We start from the raw sequence: 24997 nt of genomic DNA, 5'->3' as shown, positions 1-24997 counted from the left end.
CATGTCCCGGGTCTGGAAGCCTGTGGGTCTCTGTGTGATTCTGTCTGCTTGCTCTTGGCACCTCCTCCTTTCCTGCCCTAATCCAGATGCTTGTTTTGCGTCTCCTCAGACAGATTGGCCAGCTTTTAAACTGTTCTCTCAGTAAATGGAAGCTGCCATTTGCTGATGATTTATACTGTATTGAGTACTTTGCATACATTTTCCTCAGTTAATATAATAGTCTTTTTTACTGTTATTGATCCCCATTTAAGAGATGCTGGACCTGAGGCACAGAGAAGTTAAATAGCTTATTCAGTTTCTCACAATTCATTATTAGTGGAACCCAGATTAAACCCAGACAATCTTGTCCCATGTGCTCTTAAACCCATGCCTTTTCTGCTCACCCACCCTCATTTATCCCCCCTAAAGCATAGTTCTGGTCATATCATTTTCCCTTTCAAGTCTTCAAAGGCTCCATAGTACTCCCCAAATAAACGAAAACTCCAGGGAATGGAACTCAAGACCCTCCACCGTATGTCATCTGTCAACTTTTACAGCGTCCTCTTACATGTCTGGATCTTGGGCTTCTTTTAACTTGAACTCATTGCCCTGTGTAAACCCAGGCACTTCCTCATTTCAACACTTTTATTCACATATTATCTCTAATTAGGACTCCTTCTCTCTATCTCCACCTATCAAAATCCTTAACACACTTCAGGAACCACCTCTCATTGAACGTTTTTGGATGAACCCTGCCACTTTGGATGTATCTATCACTTATCTTTCTAGAATTCTCTGTATGTGACTTGGTGATACCATGCACCATCTTGCATTATGCTAGCATATTTCAAGATTTTATAGAACATAATTAAAGGTATAAAAAGGTTCTGTTTGCAAGATGGCTAACAGTATTTTTATTTGTTTTCTGCTCTACTTATTTGCTTGCAATTGTCTTGCCTACCTACACCAAACAAACAAACAAAAAGCTAGTTAAAACCACATTTCATAGTTACATAGGTCATTATCAAATAGTTATCTTTAAAATGCAATTAGCATAATTTTCAACTTGACAACCCATCCCTATTTGTCCTGGAGGTGTAGTGGAGAGCTGTGGAAGCACTCAGGTATTTTAGTTCACCACTTAACCCTTTCTCCATGAAATGCTTCATATTTCATGCTCCATGAAGTCATCCATGACAGCTCGTGATGAATATATTTCCCTTATTATTTTGAATTCTCTTTGTAAGTGGTAAGCAGAGCTTATCTATTTTTTTTCCTTACTCAGTGATTACCCTTCATGGACTTATAGGGCCTAGTACAGGGTACCACATATGATGGGTAAATGTGGTTAACACATAATTTGTTGACTGACTGACTGAATGAATGAATACATTTCCGTTCTTTTCTTTGTTCTTTAGTTCACTCATTCATCTTTCTTTGTGGTACTGTGGATTAAACCAGGGATACTGTACCTCTGGATACATCTCTAGCCCTTTTAATTTTTTGAGACAGGGTCTCACTGTGTTTCTGAGACTGGCCTTGAACTTGTGATCCTCCTGCCTCAGCCTCCCTGGTGGCTGGGATTACAAGCCTGTGCTGTTGTGCTTGGCTTTCGTTCATCTTTTGAAGTAACATCTTGAAAGCAGGTTCAATTCACAAACAAAATATCCTATAGTATTCTTTGTATGGACCATTGCTCTCCACTGGAATATTTCTTACCTTTTTTTTTTTTTTTGTAATATATATTAAAGGGTGAAATGGAAGGTTAAGAGTTAGAAGCGCATTTGATCTTTTCCTGACCCTCTCCTGACTTTTGTGTGACCTCAAGCATGTCACTTGAACCTCTCAGTGACCCCAGCTGTGAAACAGGGCTGCCTGGTGTCACAGAGGGATTGTGAAGAGCAGCAAATCACAGTCCTCGTCTACACAGAATCACCTGCAGGGCTCGGAGGCCTGCATAGAATGATGGGGGAGATTTGATTTCCCAAGTCAAGTGGTCAGTCGGACCCACACTTTGGATGTCTCTGGGAACAATCAGATGGGAGTCCTTGAAAATGTGTTACTTTTCTATTCCTATTCAGCGTTTCCAACGTTTATGTCTTTTTAAATGTTCTTGTTTTTAGGCAAAAAGGCTCATTGTAGTGTTTCCCTTTTCAGACTTAAAGGTGGGAAGAGATCATATATTTTTAAAAGAAGCTGAGATTGGAGAAGAATAAAAGTACCTTAAATTTTTATTTTATACTATAGAATTTAGATAATTTTCTGCTTCAAAGAGTACATCTTGAAAATCATGCTGATCATATTTTAAAGATAACTATTTGATAATGACCCATGTAACATATGAAATGTGGTTTTAACTAGCTTTTTGTTTGTTTGGTATAGGTAGGCAAGACAATTGCAAGCAAATAAGTAGAGCAGAAAACAAATAAAAATACTGTTAGCCATCTTACAAGCAGAACCTTTTTATACCATTAATTGTGTTCTATAAAATCTTTCAAATAGTAACGCTTAGAGGATTTAATTGATTTCCCAGTATTGTTTGTTTTCTAATTGGGAAAAAATCCATCTAACAGGAAATTTCTTAGCATTGTATATAGCATGTGCTGATTATCATTCTTTGACTGCTTTGGGTTTCTGCTGCTTTTAAACTAGCATTTAAATGGACCATTTGATTAATCATTTGTATACTGACTATAATCCTCCCAAATTTCCTTTCTGAGTTGTACATACTGTAAAAGACAATTATGTCTCCACAGATTAAATAAGTGAATTAAAACAGAATAGCGGCTTAATTTGACCTGTGATTTTGCTCTCCTTCCCTTTAGTGGAGCGTGTGCCACTCCAGCAAATAAATGAAGTCATCCATGACAGCTCGTGATGAATTGCCGTATTTATACTGTATATTTTAATAGCCTCACACTAATTTAAATTGAACACAGAGTAAATTATAATTCAGTCACTTGACTGCTTGTATTTAACTTGACAACCCATCCCTATTTGTCCTGGAGGTGTAGTGGAGAGCCGTGGAAAAGCACTCAGGTATTTCAGTTCCCCACTTAACCCTTTCTCCATGAAATGCTTCATATTCTAGATTCTCTCCAGTTCAAAACATTTTAGTGCTTCTTAAGGAAAAAAAACCATTAAAAATAAATAAATAAGCAATGAAGACTTGGCAGTCCAGACTTATTTCAAAAAGAAAATTAGCATTTGCTTTACTTTACCCCTGTTGCCTTCAAAGAATGAATTGGTCTCTCTCTCTCTCTCTCTCTCTCTCTTTTTTTTTTAAGCAGCTTTAAAGCTCACTCACAAGAATGCCCAGGGGAAGGGGAATTAACCTTCCACCCAGAGTGCCAGGTCTCCCAGAAAATAGAGAGCATTTGAGTAGAGTTATTTTAGGGTAGTTTACTTTCCCTCTCAAGTTCCTAGAAATTACTTTATTCGCTTTTCCACCATTATGGAATCTCCACTCTTCTGGATTAGAGCAAATACCAAGAATGATCAAGACCAATTAGAGCATAATGGATTAGCTCCACAAATATAGTATTCCTTTCTCCATTTTAGATCAGTGTAGCACTTTTGTTTTAGTGTTTATGTCTTTGCTTTCAAATTTAGGTGTAGAAATCAAGCAATCTATTTTCTTCATGTCTGGAAACAGCTTATATAGAGGATCGTGGTTGTATGGAGCACTTTAATTAAATCCCACATCACTTAATGGGTACTTCTGTGAAGAAGTCCTTGTGCTGGGAGCTGAGGGGAGAGAAGTGCACCTCAGTCCTTGCCCTTGGAGGGTTTATGACCACTCTACAACCTCAAGGCTGCTTTGATTTCGGAAGATGAACATTGAGGGCTAAGGCAGAATGTGAGAAGGAGAAACAGGATCAGAGTTAGAGAAGAAATCTGATGGAGGGCTTTGGAGTGGCTTCATGGAGGTGGTGAAGTGTTCAAGCTGAGTCTGAGAGATCAAATAGGTTTTTATAATTGTTGACTGTGGAGTGGAAAGAGGAAGCACAGGGGGAAAGGAGGAAGGGAAAAAAAATACCAGGCATGTGTGGATGATGAAAATCCATCAGGTTCCCACAGGGAGTAGGTTTGTGCTGGGAGTAGTGGAAGAAGGGGTTAGTATGGAAGAATTTCTGAAATGTCCTGCTAGATTTTAGCTTTGTTCTTAATTGGTGGACACAATATCTTTATTTTACATTTATGTGGTGCAGAGGATCAAACCCAGTGCCCCATGCATGATAGGCAAGCGTTCTTCCATTGAGCCACAACCCCAGCCTTGTTCTTAATTGGGATCAAGAACCCAACTAAAAGGGCTGAGGTTGTGGCTCAGCGGTAGAGCACTCGCCTAGCACCTTCGAGGCCCTGGGTTCAATCCTCAACACCACATAAAAATAAATAATAAAATAAAGATGTTGTGTCCAACTACAACTAAAAAATAAATATTAAAAAAAAGGAACCCAACTAAGGCTTTTGATCAAGGGAATGATATTGTCTTCTTAGTTTTGAGCTAATTTCAAGGTTTTGGAGAGCCAAGTGGAATCCTCTCATCTCCAGGTTGATGGCCCAGGGATGCAGTACATCCTTACGCTCATATTTCTTAGCACTACATAAATGGCATTTTTGAAACCTTAAAGAAGTGTTTCTTAACCTTATTGTGGGTTAGAAATCAGCTAGGAGCTTTTTATAAATACGAAGATGAGGCCCGACGACCTATTGTTCTGGGATGAGGTCTGTGCATTGGGAATTTTTAAAAGTACCCTAGGTAATTATAATGTAAAGCCAGGGTCAATAATAACTATATTTCTTTTAGCTGAGTTTTTCAGGATAAAAGATGCCCTGTATTTGACAAGTGGTATTTTATGGCATAGAATTGAAACAACACTAGATGAATTTATTTTGTTGCTAAATTTTAGACTAGAACAAAAATGTAAGTGAATATTGTTGGCAAATGACTATTGATCGAGAGAAGTGTTTAAATGTGTCTTGGCAGTTTTGTATTACACTTACAATCTAGTTTAGTGAGAGCTTTTATAAATAACCCTAAAGCAAACTCTTGATAGAAACTGGAGATGCCTCCTTTTTTTTTAACCTTCCCCTTCCTCAAATGGATGTCACTACTAAAAATGTGTTTTAGAATTGCCCTTTTCTTTCTTGCTCTGTCAGCAGTTTAAAAGTCTTCATTTATGTTTTTCCCCAGTATGATTATATATATTCATTTGTTATATAAAATGTAATTCAGTTTTGAATGGTGTTTAACTACATTATCATGATAATATGGACTGCTGTTTTTACCTACAAATGTCTAGAGTGAGAAACCACCACAATTCTTAAAACTTGTCTTTACCTGTTTTATTTCATCACTGTCATTTTAAGTAAAAAACAGTTTATCTTGAGTTGGTTTTACTGAAGTGCTGAGTAAATTTTGAACAGTTGATTGTTTTCTTCCTTTAAAAGTAAAAATTTGAAACAAACTAGAATCTGTCCTATGTAAGTTCATAGATTTTTTTCTACATTTCTGTGTTACAAGACCAACTCAGTGGTTGATATTGTTAGGAAAACCATGAAGTAACAGGAAGTCCAGGGAAGCACAGGAGAACAGAAGTCAGGGGTCCCAGCACTGCCCAACAGCAAGGCTCCCTGAAGAGAAGCCTTGGTTTCCTCCTCTCTAAAAGAAGGAAATCGGGTGAAATGAAGTTCCTTCAAGCTCTGATAGTCTCTAACAATATTTGTTTGCAAAAAAAATTAAATAAATAATCAAATACCTGGGAGAAAATTTTAAAAAGACATATTTTAAAAACTTCTATTCATAACTAAAACCCTCATTTTAAATGTTATTTTTATTTAGCGTTCTGTTGCCTAGAATCTGAATTACATGACAATTCTTTTTTAATGGTTTGGGGGTCATTTGTATCTTCCTGTGAAAATAACCAATGTGGCCAAAATAGGGTGCATAAATTAAAAGTGCTATGACTTAACTGACTTTTAATGCCATTAATGCTGACCTTTGAGACCTGGCTTTTTCCTTGGTCCCATCAATCACTTCTGTACCACTTCTCCCAATACAAAGGCTTAAACAGATGTGTATACAGTGGGAGAGCTGAGGGGAATGAATAAAGGAACCACCATTTTAAAAAAAAATTGTTACGTTTCAAAATGATTATAATTATATTCAATTTGAAGGTGGGGATAAATGTGTTAATGTTAATACCTTTCTATATTTAGGTAATACTACTAGATATTACGCTGGAACTTCAGAAGCAAATTATGTCTGAATTAGAAATTCTTTATAAGGTAATTTTTTTCCTGGTCATTTTTACTTACAAAACATATCTTATGGTGTTGGCTTGTAGGTTTTTCAACTTCTTTTTTGTCTTATTTTTGTTGCAGTGTGATTCATCATATATCATAGGATTTTATGGGGCATTTTTTGTAGAAAACAGGATTTCAATATGTACTGAATTCATGGATGGTAAGTATTTTCCCTTGTACAATATTTTAAAAATTACTTTAGGAGTAGAGTTTTATCATTAAATCCATTATTATTTAAATCCATTAGCCTCCTTCTCTCCAGTGCCTGGCAACCTAATTTTACTGCCTTGACAACTTTACCTATTCTGGGCATTTTCACATAATGGAGTCGTACAATATATGGTCTTTGTATCTGGACTTTTTTCAGTTAATATAATGTTTTCAGAGTTTATGCACATTGAAGTTTTTACAATCTGATTTTGATACAGATGTCAAGTATAACTTAAGGTGATTAAAATATACTAATAATTCCTTTCTTTATACTCTGAAAGCATCTTAGTGTTAAAGGTTCCTGGTGTTAAATATTTATGGCTGAGTTATAATTTTAAGAATGTAACTTCATTTACTTTTATTGAAAATTTAAATAGAATAGATTAAATGCTAGTCTAATCAGTGGTTTGATATTTGATTCTTCTATGCAATCTGTCTTTACTTGCAAAACATATGTTCTGTTCTTTTAATGTTTCAATAGCCAAAACAGATTTTCTTTTAAAGAAATCTATTAACCCAATGTCCTGTGTCTTTCAGAAAGAAATCGGTTCTTAATTGCAAGATAAGAAATTGTTTTTCAACACAGCTGTTTAGTCAGATATGTTTGGTTTTCTTTGGACTTTAGTCCTTTCCTTCCTTCTGTATTTTTTTAATCATTTCTATTTTTGTAGCTTTCCTAATCTGAAAATTGTGACAAAATGAAGGTTTCCGGGTATCCTGACAATGAAATGAAGTCATCATTATTGTTGTTTATTCACTTTAAATCCAAGCAGTCTTTAAATTTCACATGTTCAGTTTTTTCCATGTCTAGCCACTAAAATGCAACATTTTAAATAAAGATGTACTTAGCTCCTTGTGGGAGTTCTCAATACATTACTAAACCAGGTAGTTCATGCCCCTATGCAAGACTTTTAATGAGTCAACACTGATACCTTGATATACTACAATAACTGTATAATGTGTGCTAAATTAGTTCTAGTAGATGTCAAGAATTTAAAATCTTACTAAAATATAGAAGTATGACAGTTGTGGAGATCAACTAGTAAAAGAGGATTCATATGCCAATATAGGTTACTGTTTAAATTTTCATCATTCTTCCTTTGAAGTCTTCAATTATTCAGTTACATTAAAACATTTTAATTAACATGTAATTCAAATATCATAAAACATTCACTCGTTTAAAGTATATAATTTTAGTGGTCTTTAGTATGTTGCTAAGGTTATGCAACCATCATCACTATCTAATTTCAAAACACTTTTTAAGTATTCCCAGAAAGAAAATCCCTACCCTTTATAAGTCCCTCATTAGCCTCCTTCCCTCCAGTACCTGTCAACCTGATTTTACTGCCTTGACAACTTTACCTATTCGGGAAGTTTTCACATAATGGAGTCCTACAATATATGGTCTTTGCATCTGGACTTCTTTCAGTTAATATAATGTTTTCAGAGTTCATGCACATTGAAGCATGTACCAGTATTTCATTGAATAATATTTTATTGCATGGCTATACAACATTTTGTTTATTGTTTTATGAATTGATAATCATTTGGAATATTTTCACTTTTGCCTAATTATAGATACTACTACTGTGTATTTGTATATGGGTTGTTTTGTGTATGTATATTGAATCAGTTCTCTTGAATTTATATCCTGGTGTCGAATTGCTAGGTTATATGATAAGCCTCTTCAAAGTTTTGAGGAACTGTCAAACTGTTTTGTTCCATTTATACTAGTTTATATCCACACCAACAATGTATGAAGATTCTAATTTCTCTATATCATTGCCAACTTGTTGCTTTAGATGTCCTATTTAAGAAGCCTTTGTATAATCCCACATCACAAAAATTTATACCTATTTTCTTCTAACCCATTTTATAATTTTAGCTTTTAATATTTATGGTTTTGGTCCACTTTTGAGTTAACTTTTACATACAGTGTGAGATAGGAGTCCAAACTCATTCCTTTGCCTGTCAATATCCATTTATATTAGAACATTTGTTGACTATTTTCCCCTTTAATTTTCATGCCAACCTAGTTGAAAATTAATTGACTCATAAAATGTATTTCTGTACTTTCAGTTCTATTCCATTGATCTTTTTGTCTATCTTTATGCTAGTACCACATTCAATCTAGAGTGCTTGATTACTCTAGATTGTTATTGTTTTATAATAAGTTTTGAAATTGAGAAGTGTAAATCCATATGAATTTTAGAACCATCATTCATTTCTCTAAAAAAGCCATCTGAGATTTTGGTGGGGATTGTACTGAATTTGTAGATCAATTTGTGCAGTATTACTGTGTTAAAAATATAAAGTGTTCCATTCCATGAATATAGAATGTCTTTCCACTTATTTGGATCTCAATTTTTTCAGTAATGTATATTAATATTCAGTGTAAAGTTTTGCAATTAGTTGTTAAATTTACTCCTAATATTTTATTTATTTTTATTTTGAAATATTTTTTTATGATCATGATCACGTGGCTGACTGAGAGCTGTAGCTCTCTGCTCCTGGCCAATTTTGCAAGAGTATATTTTACTATATATTCCTTGTCTGGAAAAAGATCAAAATTATAGGTACAGTTTTTACTAAATGTGTATTATTTTTGCACCATCATTTATTTTATTTTTTAATTTTTTTGTTGTAGATGGACACGACATCTTTATTTAATTTATTTATTTATTTTTATGTCATGCTGAGGATCGAACCCAGTGCCTCACACATACCAGTCAAGAGCTGTACCACTGAGCCACAACCCCAGCCTCCTAATATTTTTTTTTAATGATACTGTAACTTGAATTATTTTCTTAATTTTACTTTTGGATTGTTCATTGCTAGTGTATAGAAATATAATTGGTTTTTGTTTATTGTTATTGGTCTTGTATCCTGTAACTTTGCTGAACTTGTTTATCAATTTTAGTATTAGTTTTTTTTTTTTGTGTGTGTGTGTATGTGTGTGTGTTTGTGTCTTTCTTAAAGAGTTTTCTATATACATATCATACCATCTGAAAATAGAGGAAGTTTTACTTCTTTCTTCCTTTTCAATCTAGAGGCTTTTTATTTTACTTACTTTTCTTGCTTAATTACCCTGGCTAGAATAGAAATAATGAGAGCAGACATCCTTTTTCTTGCACCTGATTTTGGAGGGAAAGCCTTCAGTCATTCTCCGGGAAGCATGATATTTACTGTGGGGTTTTAATAGTTATACTTTATCAGTTTGAGAAAATTCCCTCCTATTTCTATTTTGTTGAGTGGTTTTTTTTTATCATGAAAAGATATTAAACATTGTCACGTTTCTCTGTCTTTTGAAATTATTATGTGGTTTTGGTCCTTTCTTCTATTAACATGGCATATTTTGTTAATTGATTTGCTCATGATAAACCAACATTGGAATCCTGGCAATATTCTATGTGGTTATGATATAGATTCTTTTCATATATTTCTAATTTCAGTTTGTTAATATTTTATTGATGATAAATTATACAGATGTGTGTGTGTGTGTGTGTGTGTATGAAATGTTGAGATTAAACCCAGAGTTTTGTGCATGTTAACCACATACATTGTTGAGGATATTTACATCCTTGTTCAAAAGGGATATTGATCTATAGTTTTCTTATAATGTCATTGTTCAGTTTTTATATTAGAATAACACTTCAATTAAGTTATCTAATTTGTCAGTGTACAGTTGTTTCTAATATTCCCATATAGTACTTTTTATTTCTGGAAAATTGGTAGTCATGTTCTCTTCTTTATTCCAGATTGTAATAGGTTGAAGTAATTTGAGTCTTCTCTCTTCTTGGTCAGTGTTACCAAAATATTCTCAGTTTCTTTTTCAAGGAACACATTTTGGCTTTATTGACATTCTCTAGTCCTTTTTTCTGTTTTGTTGGATTTTGCTATTCTTTTTGTTTTCTTTTTCAGTAGAAAGTTAAGATATTGCTTTTAAATCTTTCTTACAAACAAAAGCATTTATAGCTATAAATTTTCCTCTAAGCACTGCTTTAACTGCATTCTAGAAATTTTGGTATTTTGTATTTCTGATTGCCTTAGGGATTATAATTAACATTTTATAACAACTCAGTTCAGATTATTATCAACTCCATTTCAGTGGTACAGATGTTCTTCATCTTATGATAAGTTTACGCCCCATCATAAATTGAAAATATCATAAAAAGGCATTTCATAAACCTAATATACTGAATGTCGTAACTTAGAAACATGGTAAATGTATCAATTGTTTGCCCTCATGATCACATGGCTTACTAGGAGCTGTAGCTCTCTGCTTTTGCCCAATTTTGCAAGAGCATATTTTACTACATATTCCTTATCTGGAAAAAGATCAAAATTACAGGTACAGTTTTACTAAATGTGTATTATTTTTGCACCATCATAAAGCTAAAATATTGAAAGGTGAACAATTATAAATCAGGGGCAATCTCTATACAAAAATTTTGATCCTATAGAGTTCAATTTCTTTCCCTCTCTTTTGTGCTGTCATTGCTTTATAAATTACATTCTTATTCATTGTGTGTCTCACACAGATTTATAATTATTGCTTTATGATTTTGTCTTTTTAATCTGGTAGGAGGAAAAATGATAGAAGCAAAAAATACATTTCTCTTTTGTACTTACCTATTTAGACCTATATCAATATTCATTATTTCTTCATATGAATTTGGTTATTATCTTATAACTTCAATCTTATATTCCTTCAGTAGTAGAGGATAGGAAAGGCAGCAGAACACAACAGACACTAGTATGGCAATATGTAATTCAATGGATGTGTAACTGATGTGATTCTGCAATCTGTATATGGGGTAAAAATGGGAGCTCATAACCCACTTGAATCAAAGTGTGAAATATGATATATCAAGAACTATGTAATGTTTTGAACAACCAACAATAAAAAATTTAAAAAAAAAGAGTCCATTTTAACTCTTTTAAGATAGGCCAGCTAGTGATTTATTTTTTCAATTTTTGTGTACCTGGGAATGTATTAATTTCTCCTTCATATTTAACAGGATAGTTTTAGAGTGGTTGCTTGATCATGTTTTTTAAAGATATTTGAATGTACCATTCCATTGCCTCTGATCTCTCTAGTTTTTTTTTATGAATAATCAACTGTTGATCTTATAGAGGAGTTCTTATAATATGTTGAGTCTTCTGCTGCTTTCAAGATTCTCTTTTTGTCATTGGCTATGGGCAGTTTCATAATGATGTGTTTAGGTATGAATTTCTTTTGAGTCTATCTTTATGGAGTTTAATAAACTTTGGGGATGTATAGATTAATATTTTTTGTCAAATTTGAGAAGGTTTTGTCCATTTCTCTTTAAATATTCTTTCTTTCTCCTGCCTTTTCTCCGTGTGTTTAGATCCTCCATTATGTATATGTTGGTATGCTTGATAGTATCCCACAGGTCTCTTGAGAATGTGTTTGGTTTTCTTTATATTTTCTTAGGATAATCTAAACTGGCTTATTTAATTCCAGAATTTCTGTTTGGTTACATATGATTTCTGTCTCTTTATCAATAACCTATATTTGGGAAGATGTCAGCCTCATGTTTTCCTTTAGTTCTTTACACATACATGATTTCTTTTGGACATGATAAGTGGAAGATATTATATAGTTTTTTGCTCATATACAGCAAAACATACAAAAAAATCCAAAAATTATGTACCGCCCTCCAATTGTCATTTCTTCCTTCCCCCTTCTATTGTGATCAAACTTATTGACAACTTTCCCCCCAACTCCAGCATTATCAGTGTAGATTCTCATTTTTCACTTAGTTTTCATCTAATAATAGCATTTTTTTCCAAATATTTACTGAGCACTTTATTTCAGATACTGTTATAAACATAGGGATTGAACAGTGAATAAGGATTAATCTCTGTTCTCCTGGAGCTTATATTCTAAAAGGGGAGACAGACACCCTTAGGGAGGGATAAGTCCAGTTATAATCCAGGGTAGATAGAGGAGGTGCTAGATAGAGTGGTCAGTGATGGCTTTTTTTTTTTTTTTTTTTAAAGAAATGGCATTGTAACAGAGACCTTAATGTCATTGAGTTAGCTCAGGGAAGGTCATGGGGAAGAGCTTCAAGGTCGAAGGAGTATCAAGTATAAATGCTGCAAGGTAGGAGCAAGTTTGATGTAATCAAGAAGGTTTAAGTGACTAGAGAGTAATGATGAGAGGACCTGTGGCTCAACAGGAGACCAGAGCAGCACACAGAAGCAAGATTGCAGGGACCTTGTCTACCATGGCAAGGAAATTTAGGTTTTAGTCTGACTTTATTAGGAAGCCTTTGGAAAGTTCTAAGTAGGGGAGTGATTGTAGTCTACCTTTTTATTAAGTCTTAGCTAAGTTCACTCAGAAACATCCAAATAGTAGGTCTCAGTACATATACATGTATTTAAATTATCACCACAGGAATAAATTGATCCACCCCCACAAAATAAAATACCCTATTGCAAAGAAAGGGCTTTTTATATTTTCAACTAGCAGGAACTAAGAGAGTTTCTACTGAAATTTTTGCTTGTGGTTCTTGATTTCATTTAGTTGACATTAATAATAATCATGGTCATTTTAAGGCAAATGTTGGGACTAATAAAACTAATGTTGCCTCTTGTTCATTTCTATATATTTATATTTATCTTATGTGCATGATAACTACTTTCTGTTTTAGATCCTTAATAGGACCCTTTGGTCTACTTTTATGACAGTGGTGGTCCTGATTTATCAATAGAAGTGTGTAGTAGTTTATCAATTGGCATGGGTTTTTACTAATCTACTACTGGCAGTCTTCCTCTTGGTTCCCATGGTGAATAGGGCATGCAGGGAAATATCTGGTCAGGATGTTAGGTGGCCAAAGAACACAGGGAAGTGGCAGGTCACAGCAAGCAAACCAGTGACCTTGGAATAATAAACAAAATGTTCGAAACCTAGGAGCCACAAATGAGTTCCTGAATATCTTGAATACCATCATCTCAGCTAAGATTAAACTCTGTCAGTATGTGTTTTAATAACATCACATTGCAGTGGGATTTTTTTAAGCTATAAAAAAGTTCCTTTGTGACTCTAAAGCTATGTAATGTTATTGGGGAACCTTTCAGATCTTTGCATTTTGGGGAGTTCAAAGGGTCAGGTCTTCTCTGAGCTCTTCATCAACTGACTCATGTCCATGCTATAACACTCACTTCTCTGGGACTCAGTTTTCTCCCATCTGTCAAAGGTAGAGGGCTTGCCTAGCATGCGCAAGGCCCTCAGTTCGTTTCCCAGAACTAAAACAAACAAACAAACAAACAACAACAAAAAGCCAACATTTTAGGAAAGATTTGTAGGATAGAAATGATAGTAAAACTGAATAAAAATTAAACCAGAATTCTCTTCAATTTTTAGCCTGATAAGAGTTACCAAACTGCACAAAGGGCTTAACAGGAACTTTTGCTTCTGTGTGGATCTGCTGCATTATTTTTCATCTCTGACATGTATCTCTTGTGAGCATGGAAAGGACAGGATGAATCAGTGATGAAACAGAGCCAGCTGTGTAAAGATTTATCCATGGAGGGCTAAGGAATGCAGGATCTGAGATTAAAGAGGTATTTACAAAAACCAGTGAACTACCTCAAAATGGGATTCCTTTTTTGCTTATTCTGCTGATAATGGTGGTAAGGTAATCTTTGACTTTTTGGTTCAGCTTGTTTAAACCATTGTTCATTTAGCTAATCAAACTCTAATTCACTTCCTTTGTAAAAATAAATCTCCTCACCAAGGACTTTGTCCTGGTACATATGCATGAGTTTGCACCTCCAGGTTCTGTATCCCTCAAGCTGTTCCTTTCCCAAGGGATCAGTTCAATGAGCTACCAGCCTTCCCAGGACTAACCTGGAAACCTCGATCTTCTGCAGCTTATTCATCCTTGGAATTGCCAGTTCATCTAAAAGATCAATGAGAATATAAACTTATTTTTCTGCCACATTTTCACTTTCATTGAATCTATAATAAAAGTTCTGCTTTAGTAAATAAGGATGGTTCTGCTCATTAGATCTCTTTTTTTTTTTTCCCCCCTTCATGGTTTTTTCATTAGCCCCTAGAGCCAGTGCATAAGGTTTAGTTATACTGTGGTTTCCCAGCTTCTTGTTAGAATCTAGAAAGTACAAGTAAAACTTATCTAAAAGAATTATAATTTTCCTCTATCTACTTTAAACAAGATGGTAGAAAGCCAGTAGCTTTATGTGTTCATATACAATATTTTTAAATTTTTCTAGTTGTAGATGGACACAATACCTTTATTTTTAGTTTGTTTGGTGTTTTTTTTTTTTTTTTTTTTGAGTTCTAATGGTCTTTAAAAGATGTCTCTGAGAATCTAAGCTAAGGCAGGCACAGGCACAGGTGGTCTCTAGCAATTGGCTGGAGTTTTCAGAAAAAGTGCTCCCTGGAGTGAAAACACCAATTTCCAAGTATATAAATGTCTATTATTTAGGGATAAACCAGACCTCACAATGTGTCTGTCTTTTTTTAATATCATCTTTTTTTTAATATTTATTTTTTAGTTTTCAGTGGACACAACATCTTTATTCCATTTTTATGTGGTGCTGAGGATCGAACCCAGCACCCCGTACATGCTAGGCGAGCACGCTACCACTTGAGCCACATCCCCAGCCCCTTAATATCGTCTTTATATTATTTATTTTTATGTGGTGCTGAAGATCAAACCTAGAGCCTCGCATGTGCTAGGCGAGCGCACTACCGCTGAGCCCCAGCCCCACCCCCTATTAATTCATTTTTTAAAATATTTATTTTCTAGTTGTAGTGGGACACAACACCTTTAATTTATTTATTTTTATGTGGTACTGAGACTCGAACTCAGGGCCTTGCACATGCTAGGCAGGAGCTCTACCAGTGAGCCACAACCCAGCACCTTATTAATTCATTTTTATGTGGTGCTGAGGATCAAACCCTGTGCCTCACACATGCAAAGCAAGTGTTCTACCACTGAGCCACTGCCCCAGCCCATATATACAATATTTTTATAAAGAAAATAATTTTTTTCCGATGTTCAGCTTTAGGAAAATGAGACATAAAAATATAAACATTTGTATACTTGACAACATTTCAAAAGAGTAATATGCTTCAGCTTAATACCTTGTAAATCATCCAATAGTAAAATGGTAAATATTAATTTTTAGCCTTTGATGTGAAAAAAATCTCAAATATTCTGGACAGTTTCTTTATACAAACGGAAGGCTGTACACCTTAATTTGACTCTTAAAAAATGTTATCAGGGCTGGGGTTGTGGCTCAGTAGTATCACACTCATCTGGCATGTGTGAGGCACTGGGTTCGGTCCTCAGCACCACATAAATAGATAGATAGATAGATAAATAAATGGATAATATTGTGTCCATCCACAATCAAAAAAAATAAGTTATCATACATTATTATTAGTCTTATGTCATTAATGAATGAAGTAATAGTTCTTTGCATAAACTATATTTTTGAAGTTCTTATACCACTTATATGATATTGAAAATTTAATAAGCATACCCAAATTTATACTTCCAAAGAATATTGATTTCTTCAAAATAGTCACCTATGAAATTTCAGTTATTTCAGTGATGCTATTGTTGCTACAAATGGTGTGGGTTCCATCTTTGGAATTGCTTCAGAGCAACTGTACCTATCTGGTGAGATTCATGGTAGTTTTCACTCATGCATTGATTCGTCTGACAGAATTTTTTTTGATATCTTTATTTTCTTTATTTATTTTTATGTGGTGCTGAGGATAGAATCCAGGGTCTCACACGTACGAGAAGAGCGCTCTACTACTGAGCCACAACCCCAGCCCCTGACAGATACTTTTAAACACCTACTATGTGCTAGTTGTGTAATGTCTAGACTGATGAAAATGAAAACAAACAAAAAAAAACATGATTGCTGTCTTAATTATATTCATAATTTTTTTTTAAATTGGCAAAAAATCATTTAAAGCTGAATTTGGTAAAGATGAAGGATGTTAGTGAAAACCATGTTAGTAAAAAATAAGTTATTATATAAAGATACTGGTTTTTCTTTTTTACCTCATAAAGTCGTTTTCCAAAGAGACTTTCCAGAAAACCAAGAAAGTATCTTGAAAATAGATTGATTGCTTGTTTTGGTACCTAATTTGAAGGTAACATTCATTAAGATAAAAGTAACATTGCTATTTTTGCTTTTTAAGTCACTGTGTGTCTTGAACCTCATATCCACCAGCTTTTATTTGGCTAATGAAAAACTTTCTAGATGGGTCCGTGGTTTACATTTGAGAAAACTGGCACACAAATGAAATGACAAGTGTGATTGTCATGTTGATCTTTAGTTTTTTTTTGTGTGTGTGTGTGTATTCACGTTTCTATAAAATACAGATTCTTAGTCTGCCCTGGACTAATGTCCTTCAGTTTTTGTCTTGTAGGTGACCACACAATTGGGAATAAAATAGAAGTGTTTAGTTATATTTCATGATGACTAGTCATACTTCAACGCATGATATAAGAAGAAAAACATTCTCACCATGATTGTACAGAGAGGAGCCCAGTGCCCTGTTCTAGTAGTTGCATTTGAGGTAATACAAGATGTTTGTCTCTTGCAGGGGGATCTTTGGATGTATATAGGAAAATTCCAGAACATGTCCTTGGAAGAATTGCAGTAGCAGTAAGTATATGGCTTGGGAAATTTGGGTGATTTGATCCTTCTGGTTAAGCCTACTTTTATGTCTTCAGTATTTTTTTTCCCTCACTTTCAGTTGACTATCAGGTTCTTCTTAGTTGCCTTCAGCTTTTATCATTTTTGTCTTTTCTCCCCTTCATAGACCAACCCCCAACACAGCACATTGATACCTCTTAGGCTCAGTGGTACTCTCACCTTTTCTATATCCTGGGTTTGCAGAAACCATAGTGATCAGGTTGACCACTAGAATTTTCAGCCTCTTCAAAAGATAACTAGTGTTTTGGACATGTTGTAGTTATAGGCATAAAATTAGTAAATACTTAAAAGTCCAAATCATTAAAAACATGCAAAAAATGCTACTTTGCTCTTAAATATTTTTGCAATCTTTTTTATGTTCTTGATTTTTTTCATTTTTTTTATCAACTACAACTAGGAGCTTATTCCCTTTGTCATTAAAAGCAGCTTTTCTGTTTCCTGATTTCACTAATAAACTGATGAAATATATCAACTAAACTAACATTTCTGTGTAAGTTCCAGGTTTCAAATTTGGAATAATGTAGGCTAAACAGTGTCTAAGAGAAGTCATAGGGTGGTATAATAGTAAACAATTGCTAAACTAAAGGCACTCTGATAACTTAAATGGTTTAATGCAGAACAAAGTGATTATATCATGTACCATTTAATTAAATGGCTTATTTTCACATTCATTATACATCAAACTGACAACTCAAATTCTTTAATCCAACATGAACACTTATTTAGTCTTAGTTCATTGTAATTCACAGCTTTCCTTTTTTCTCTCTAATTATTGGTGTGAACTGCTCAAGGTGATGAGAACTTTCTTTTCTGATGCTATTGCTGCTAAGTAGCTTCTAATCTACATGTGTAGGTGGATTCATATGAAATCTGAGTACTTAAATCACTTGTTTAGATGAAAATAAAAATGTTTCATTTCCTTTTCTAATCTCAGGGGGGGATGGAATGCTTTGTGGCTTTTGGCAGTTATTGGCTCTAAAGTTTAATAACACGTATGATAAAGGGTGAAAAAAAGCAAAGACTATAAACTGAAAAAAAAAAGAAATTTACATGTTCTGTGTACTTAATTATCTATTGAACTTGGCAAAAATAGAGCCTGCCTTCTTTGGTAGAGAAGCGTGTTTTTCTGGGACATCATAAACCTTGCCTGCCTCTCGTGTGGGGCAGCCAAGCAAGGCCACTGCTCTTTTCTGTTGGAGTGGGATGGCTAGGAAGTGGACACAGTCAGCAGAAAAAATAAGTAAGCTTTAAATACAGGGCTTGCCTATTGGGTAACTGAAAATATGACAGATTATTTTAGTGACAGTTGTTAAAATAAATGCTCATTCAAGTCATTGATAATATGCCCTTACATTTTTTAAATTTGGGGGTGATTTCTTAAGTATGTCCAGTTTCTCCAGCTTTTATGGTTCATCAGATTATAGTAATGAAAACTGCTTATGGCTGGAGTAGAAGAAAGGCTTTTGATAATTTTGCTCTTCTTGTCGCTTTTCAAGAACTCTGCTGGGGACTTAAGCTTGTATAATACCTTCAAAGTATTTGTGTGTGTGTGTGTGTGTGTGTAATCTGAGTAGGTCCCAAAATTGGATAATCCTTTGTTGAAACCAACATATGCCAGATTGGCACATGGCTAACGCCTGACACTGGGAGGACTGTGCCAATTAAAATATGACTAGCAGATTAATAGGTCAAAGGTCATGATTTGTAAAATACATGTTCTAATAAGCCTGGTTGGATTTCCAGTATTTGTGGTTCTTTGTCCTATAATGTTCCAAAGATAACATCAACTTCTTTCCCTTGAGTTCCCTTAGTGGGCCAAGAAAGCACATGAGTATAGTTTTAGCTGATGCCAAGTTTAAAGGATCAGGATCAAGATGGGAAATAGGTGTATGTTGAATACTTCTTGTCCCAATCATTATTATAAGTTGATATACAAATATTATGTCATTTAGTCTTTATAGCAACCCTATAAACTTCAGACTGTTGAATATATGTTGTATTATGCAACATGAGGTTTAGGAAAGTTAAATAACTTACCTAGAGTTATTGTCTAATTAGTGCCAATTTGAACACAGGGCTATCTAACCCCAGGCCCAGGGCTGTCGAACTCCAGGCCCATTGCTCTTTTATGCAGCTTTCCTAAGAGTCTCAGTGGGAGGAAATAAGAAGGAGAAGTGAAGGTGAGAACTAGTTTAAAAAAAAGAGAAGAGGGCTGGCAGGAGCTCAGTGATAGAGTGCTTGTCTGGCATATGCAAGGCCTAGGTTTGTTTTCTAGTACCACCCAAAAAGAAAAAAAAGGGGGGATAAAAAAATTACAAGTGAAAGAGTAATGAAGTAATACATATAATTGCTTCAGATTAATTTTGAGACCAGGTCTCATTGTGTTGCCCAGGCTGGTCCCGAACTCCTGGACTCAAGTGAACCTCCTGCCTCAGCCTTACAAGTAGCAGGGACTCCAGGTGTGCACGACTGCACCCAGCGTCAGATTCTTTTCATGTCTTAGAACTACATTTAAGGCATCCCTTTTTCCTCAAGTGAACTTTATTTTCCAGGTTTTAATGATCTGGCATGCAAGGCAAGCCCATAGAGCCAAAGTTCATTACAGGATTGACCTCTGTCAGCCTCTGTGATATGTTGTTCAAATTTTCTCTTGTAGGATATATGGCAGGAGGGAATTTTTCCTTGAAGAAATCCATATAAACTGTCTGATTTCAGCCTTCCAACCTGCTCCATGATTTTTATCCACTATTCATTTGAATCTGGTCTCCTGTAAAAAGGAATGCTTTCCTGCCATCTAACACATTTTATTTTTCCTCACATTTTTGAAGCAGTGACACAGTGTACTGTATTTTGAGTGCTAATGTTGATTGAAGTTGTCCCTGAAAGGATGTGTACTTGACATGTCAAGGAGTGAGTGATTGACAGCAGATATAAATACTTTTAGTGTCAAGGCTTTGTCAAGTCATTGTTTTGAAACCTAGCCTACTGAATACCCATAATACTTTCTAAATTTTCAATAGATAGATTTATAGCTCATTTTACACTGATACTTAAATGCTTTAAAGGAAAATGTAGTCTACTTTGATAGTTGGAAGAATAGTTTCTTTTCGAATCTCTAAAAAATTTATAATTTTAGCAGTATCATAAAATCAAGATACTATTTGTTTTACCTTTTTACTACTTGACAATCTGAATATGTTGGATTGCCTCCCCTTTGTGGAGTGTTTTCAGATTATTCGCTTTGTTGAAACAATTTTAGTGGTTTGCTGTCTATAATGGGCAGGCTTTATAATACACAATAATTTATTTTTTAAAAAATATTTATTTTTTAGTTTTAGTTGGACACAATACCTTTATTTTATTTATTTTTTACATGGTGCTAAGAATCGAACTCAGGGCCTTGCATATGCTAGTTGAGCACTCTACCGCTGAGCCACTACCCCAGCCCAATATTCAACAATTTCTAAGTTGAAAACACCCAGACTCCTCAGAACTAAGGCTAAATAAGGTAACCTCCTACAACTCAAAGAGAAAACTGTATTCATTATTGATAGTATTATTATAAACATTTAAAGAAATACCTTGTCCTTTTTTCTGTTATAAAATTATCATTAATGTTTTTTACTTAATTTTTTTTAAATTTTTGGTTGACATAGCAATTATGTATTTATGGAGAACAGTTGACATTTCAATACATGTGTATAATGTATATTGCATTATTAATATTTTAACATTTCCTTTTTTATGTTTAACTTTTCAGAATATATTTTATTATAATGTCTCATTCCAAATTTTAGAAGAAATAATTTTCTATAACAATGTATTTTTTTTCTCTTAGAATCGATAGCATATAATAGAATTGATCATACCATGTTAGCAAATCTTTCAGGAGTACATTCTACTCTATGAGAACAATTAAAATATGTTAACCTCTGCTCTATATTAATTGGTATAGATTGTTGTCTTCTACCTCTTTAGTAGAAGTAGTTGGTTTTCTCCCTTTGCATTTCTGTTTTTAATGTTGCCCTTAGTCTTTCTTGATCAACTAAAATCTTTCTGTATTTAGCCCCAGCCCTCTTTTTGTCATTTTAAGATATTAAACCACTCATTACTTTTCATTGTGGTAAGTGTTCTTGTTAATATAGCTCTGACTACCTAATATTTTCTATAATGATGGGTACTTTTAAATTCTTCTGGGAAGTTTTGAGTTTCATAATTATGGTATCTAATTACCAATTGCCAACCTTGAAATTGTAAGTGTATGTTCATGTGCCTACAGGGTCAATGGTTGTGAATAAAAGGTATGTCTCCCTGTACAACAATCTTTGTATAAAGATTTTGCAAGTTTCATTTTTGCAGTGCTGGTGATTGACTCCAGAGCCTCACCTCATGCAGTTGGGCTTTTAGGTTTTTAACAGCAACCTCTGATTAGATTTTGCACATAGAAGTTCACACTTGTAACCTTTGTACTTAAGATCTTTAAAATGTCTTTATTCAATATCTCATTGGCTGATTATTCTTAACTCTAGCCTATTACAGACAAAACCTCAAATCTAATTCCAAATGTTTGTATTTTCTCATTTTGTGACCTGTGCTTTCAGTATTGTCTGTGTGATTCCTCCACATACATGCTTTACACCAGAATTTTCTTGGTATATTTTATTCCTTCCTACGCTGATAATTTTTTGAAGTTTTTAAAAAACTTTTTATATTGAAATTATTTTAAATTTACAAAAAAAAAAAGTTGTGAGAATAGTACAAAGAATTCCTGCAGATGATTCATAGAGGTTCCCCAATTAACATTTTAACACATTTGGTGAAAATATCTTTTTCCCTTGACTTTCTTGTGAAGGTGAGGGCTTCCTGACTAATGGTAGGAAAAATGATTCCTGTTCTATGCACTGCCTTATTTTATTAGTTAACTTTTTAGAAATTTCTCAGGCTGGGGATGTAGCTCAGTGATAAAGCATGTGCTTAGCAACACACACACACACACACACACACACATACACATACACACTCTCCTTGTTCGAAAATGTCTTGACTTCAAACAAAATCATACAGAAGTATAAACAATTTTTTTTGTCCTTTTTTTTCTGTCCCTCTCCTCCCCTGCCTGTAGCACCATTAAGAGTTTAGTATAGGGCTGGGGATGTGGCTCAAGCGGTATCGCGCTCGCCTGGCATGTGTGCAGCCCCGGTTCGATCCTCAGCACCACATACAAACAGAGATGTTGTGTCTGCTGAAAACTTTAAAAAAAAATTTTTTTAATTCTCTCTCTCTCTCTCTCTCTCTCTCTCTCTCTCTCTCTGTCTCTCTCTCTCCCCTCCCTCCCTCCCTCCCTCTCTCTCTCCCCCCCTCCCTCCCTCCCTCCCTCTCTCTCTCCCTCTCCCTTTCCCTCTCCCTCTCTCCCTTTAAAAAATATTTTTTAAAAAAAAGAGTTTAGTATATAGCCTTCCAGATCATTTTGTATACATAGACTTCTTTCTTTCACTTGGCGTACTTTATCTTCAGAACATTATAAACTAACTAAGTAGGAACATGTAGCTTTGTCTCCACAGAAACTGGCACAGAAATGGGAGATGTTCAATAAAGCTTGTTGGTTTCTAGACTTATAAAAGAAAAATTACAGTTGATATGTTTAACTGTTGAAAGTTCCCCATAATTGTATTGTTTTTTCTTTCATAAATTTAGGTTGTTAAAGGCCTTACCTATTTGTGGAGTTTAAAGATTTTACACAGAGGTATGTGCTGGGTTATAAGCTCTGATTTAATTTGAGGTGGGGTGGGGTGAAGCTCTCTAGATACCTTGATTTTTAAAGTGGGAAAATGATCTGACATTTATGCTAGCTGATATATTTGGAAGTCAAAAAGATGCTTGTTTATGTTGGGGTTGCTTTCTTCCTTTTATTTTCTTCTTTCTCTCATTTATATTATAAACTTCGTGTTATATTTTTGTGCATCACATTTACCAAATATGTAAAAAGATATTTCATAGTGTTTGAAAGTGACAGGATCTAATTGTCTTACTTAACTCTAGGTAGTGCAAAACCTTCACTTTTTGTTCAGTTGCACCCTGCCTTTTATTAATATTTCAGACATCATTATGTATTGTTCCTTAAGAGATTGCTCATATACCTGGAAAGTAAAACTTGAAGTAAGGAAGTGGTGATAGCATCAGAAACAATCCCTTGATTGAGTCACAAAACACATGAGAAAATAATCAGAAGACTGTTGAAAGTTGCAAAAGGAATCTCCTCGTGTTTTTTTAATGTTCCCAAAATGTCTAAATTCATTTGCAGCAAATTATTAAGTGAGAAAGAGACTATAACAAAGCAACTTCAGGGCCTAATGCTAAAATAGTGCTGTTTGATTTTTACACATCTGCTCATCCTAGCTTTATGTACATTCGGAATGAAACAGCATACAATTAGATGTAATTAAAGGAAAGTATTTTTTTTTAAAGGTATAAATCAAGAAAGGGAGAAAACAACTGATATCATCAAGTGTATTATCATATCTGTCACCAAGCATTATTTTCTTTTGTGGGTGGTTTTAATTCCTAGTGATTCCAATTTCTTCTTAAATTCTTACTCTTAAAGAAGATATTTAGATTTTAACAAGTAAACTATTCAGTTCTTGAAGTTGTTATGTTAATTAAATGGAATCATAAGCTATGCATGCCTGTAATCCCAGTGACTTGGGGGGTTGAAACAGAAGGGTTGTGAGTTTGAAGTCAGCCTCAGTATTTTAGCAAGACCTGTCTCCAAAAGAAGAGGGAGTATAGGGATGTCAGGATATAGATCAGTGGTAAAGTACCATTAAGTTTAGTCCCCAGTCCCCGCCCCCCGCAAAATCATAAACCAAATTTTTTATTAAAGATACTCTATCTCAATATCATAGTTGGGACAGAATATAAATGCAGGGTGAATAAACTGAGCTGAGCTGTATTAGTATTACTTTCCCTGGGTATAAATCAGTGTGTAGACACATCTGGTGAGTGAAAGAAAAATGAAACATTTTTCACCATCAAGATTAAGGGAATGTTATTTAACATTATGTGGCTTATATTGTTCCTTTCTGTTCCCTGTCCTTCTACCTCTGTATACCCATCAACCCATAAAGTGGTTAAGCCATTTTAATAGGAATTAACCCAGTGGTCAATTCTCGTCGTTTCATTGTTTTTTGTTTGTTTGTTTGTTTGTTTGTTTTTGAGCACCTGCTGTCCATTTGACTAAGAAACTAGAGGAAGACTTAGAGCTCAGTCATAGAGCCTTCATTAGAAGGACTATACCATGAAATGAGAGTGTGTGATGAACATGAGTCTTCGGACCATTCTGTACTCCAGGTGTGCAGGATCGTTCTGGCTTGTGGTGAATTGTCCTAGCCATAACTTCCTGAAACAATTTAGTAGCACCAAGAACTCTAAGTGCAGCAAAATATGTTTTAGATATTCTGAAATCAACTTGGCTTTTCTTCTTTAAAATTAGAAATCATGCTGACAAGTTGATGTACCTCTGATATTCCTGTGTCTGTATTATTTGGTTTTAGTTTTACTCTGTGTTTGAGAGAAATCACTGCATTTTTTAATTTTAATTGAGATCTTGATAGACATGTTTCAAATGGTTTTATCTAGATTGGAAAATGAAGTGTGGGCTCAGATTCCTAGAACAATGATCCTGTGGTCTCTGTGGGCAAATATGGTTGACCAGAGCTCTCAGAGAGTGGCAGATGCTGGTTGTAGCTCAGGCGAAGAAAGAGCTTTC

At 34.5% G+C, this 24997-nt stretch overlaps 1 protein-coding gene across 7 annotated transcripts in view; it reads left to right on the top strand.

The window, feature by feature from the left end:
• Map2k5 (mitogen-activated protein kinase kinase 5) overlaps positions 1 to 24997 on the top strand; it is a 238111-nt gene that overhangs the window by 82764 nt on the left and 130350 nt on the right. For all 7 annotated transcript variants that reach the window (XR_006847739.2, XM_046426490.2, XM_046426493.2 and 4 more), the window contains 4 exons: positions 6202 to 6270; positions 6367 to 6448; positions 17120 to 17181; positions 22927 to 22975. Coding sequence is in view for 6 of the 7 variants with exons in the window: in XM_046426490.2 (XP_046282446.1) it covers positions 6202 to 6270; positions 6367 to 6448; positions 17120 to 17181; positions 22927 to 22975 (262 nt within the window). In the remaining variant the exon portion in view is untranslated. The remainder of the gene's footprint in view (positions 1 to 6201; positions 6271 to 6366; positions 6449 to 17119; positions 17182 to 22926; positions 22976 to 24997) is intronic.

This window comes from Marmota monax, unplaced genomic scaffold (assembly GCF_021218885.2).
Source record: "Marmota monax isolate L192 unplaced genomic scaffold, Marmota_monax_Labrador192_F-V1.1 WCK01_AAM20220418_F8-fsc00078, whole genome shotgun sequence".
Classification (NCBI taxonomy): domain Eukaryota; kingdom Metazoa; phylum Chordata; class Mammalia; order Rodentia; family Sciuridae; genus Marmota; species Marmota monax.
The sequence above is the reverse complement of the archived record's forward strand: the minus strand, read 5'-3'. Positions and strand labels throughout refer to the sequence as shown.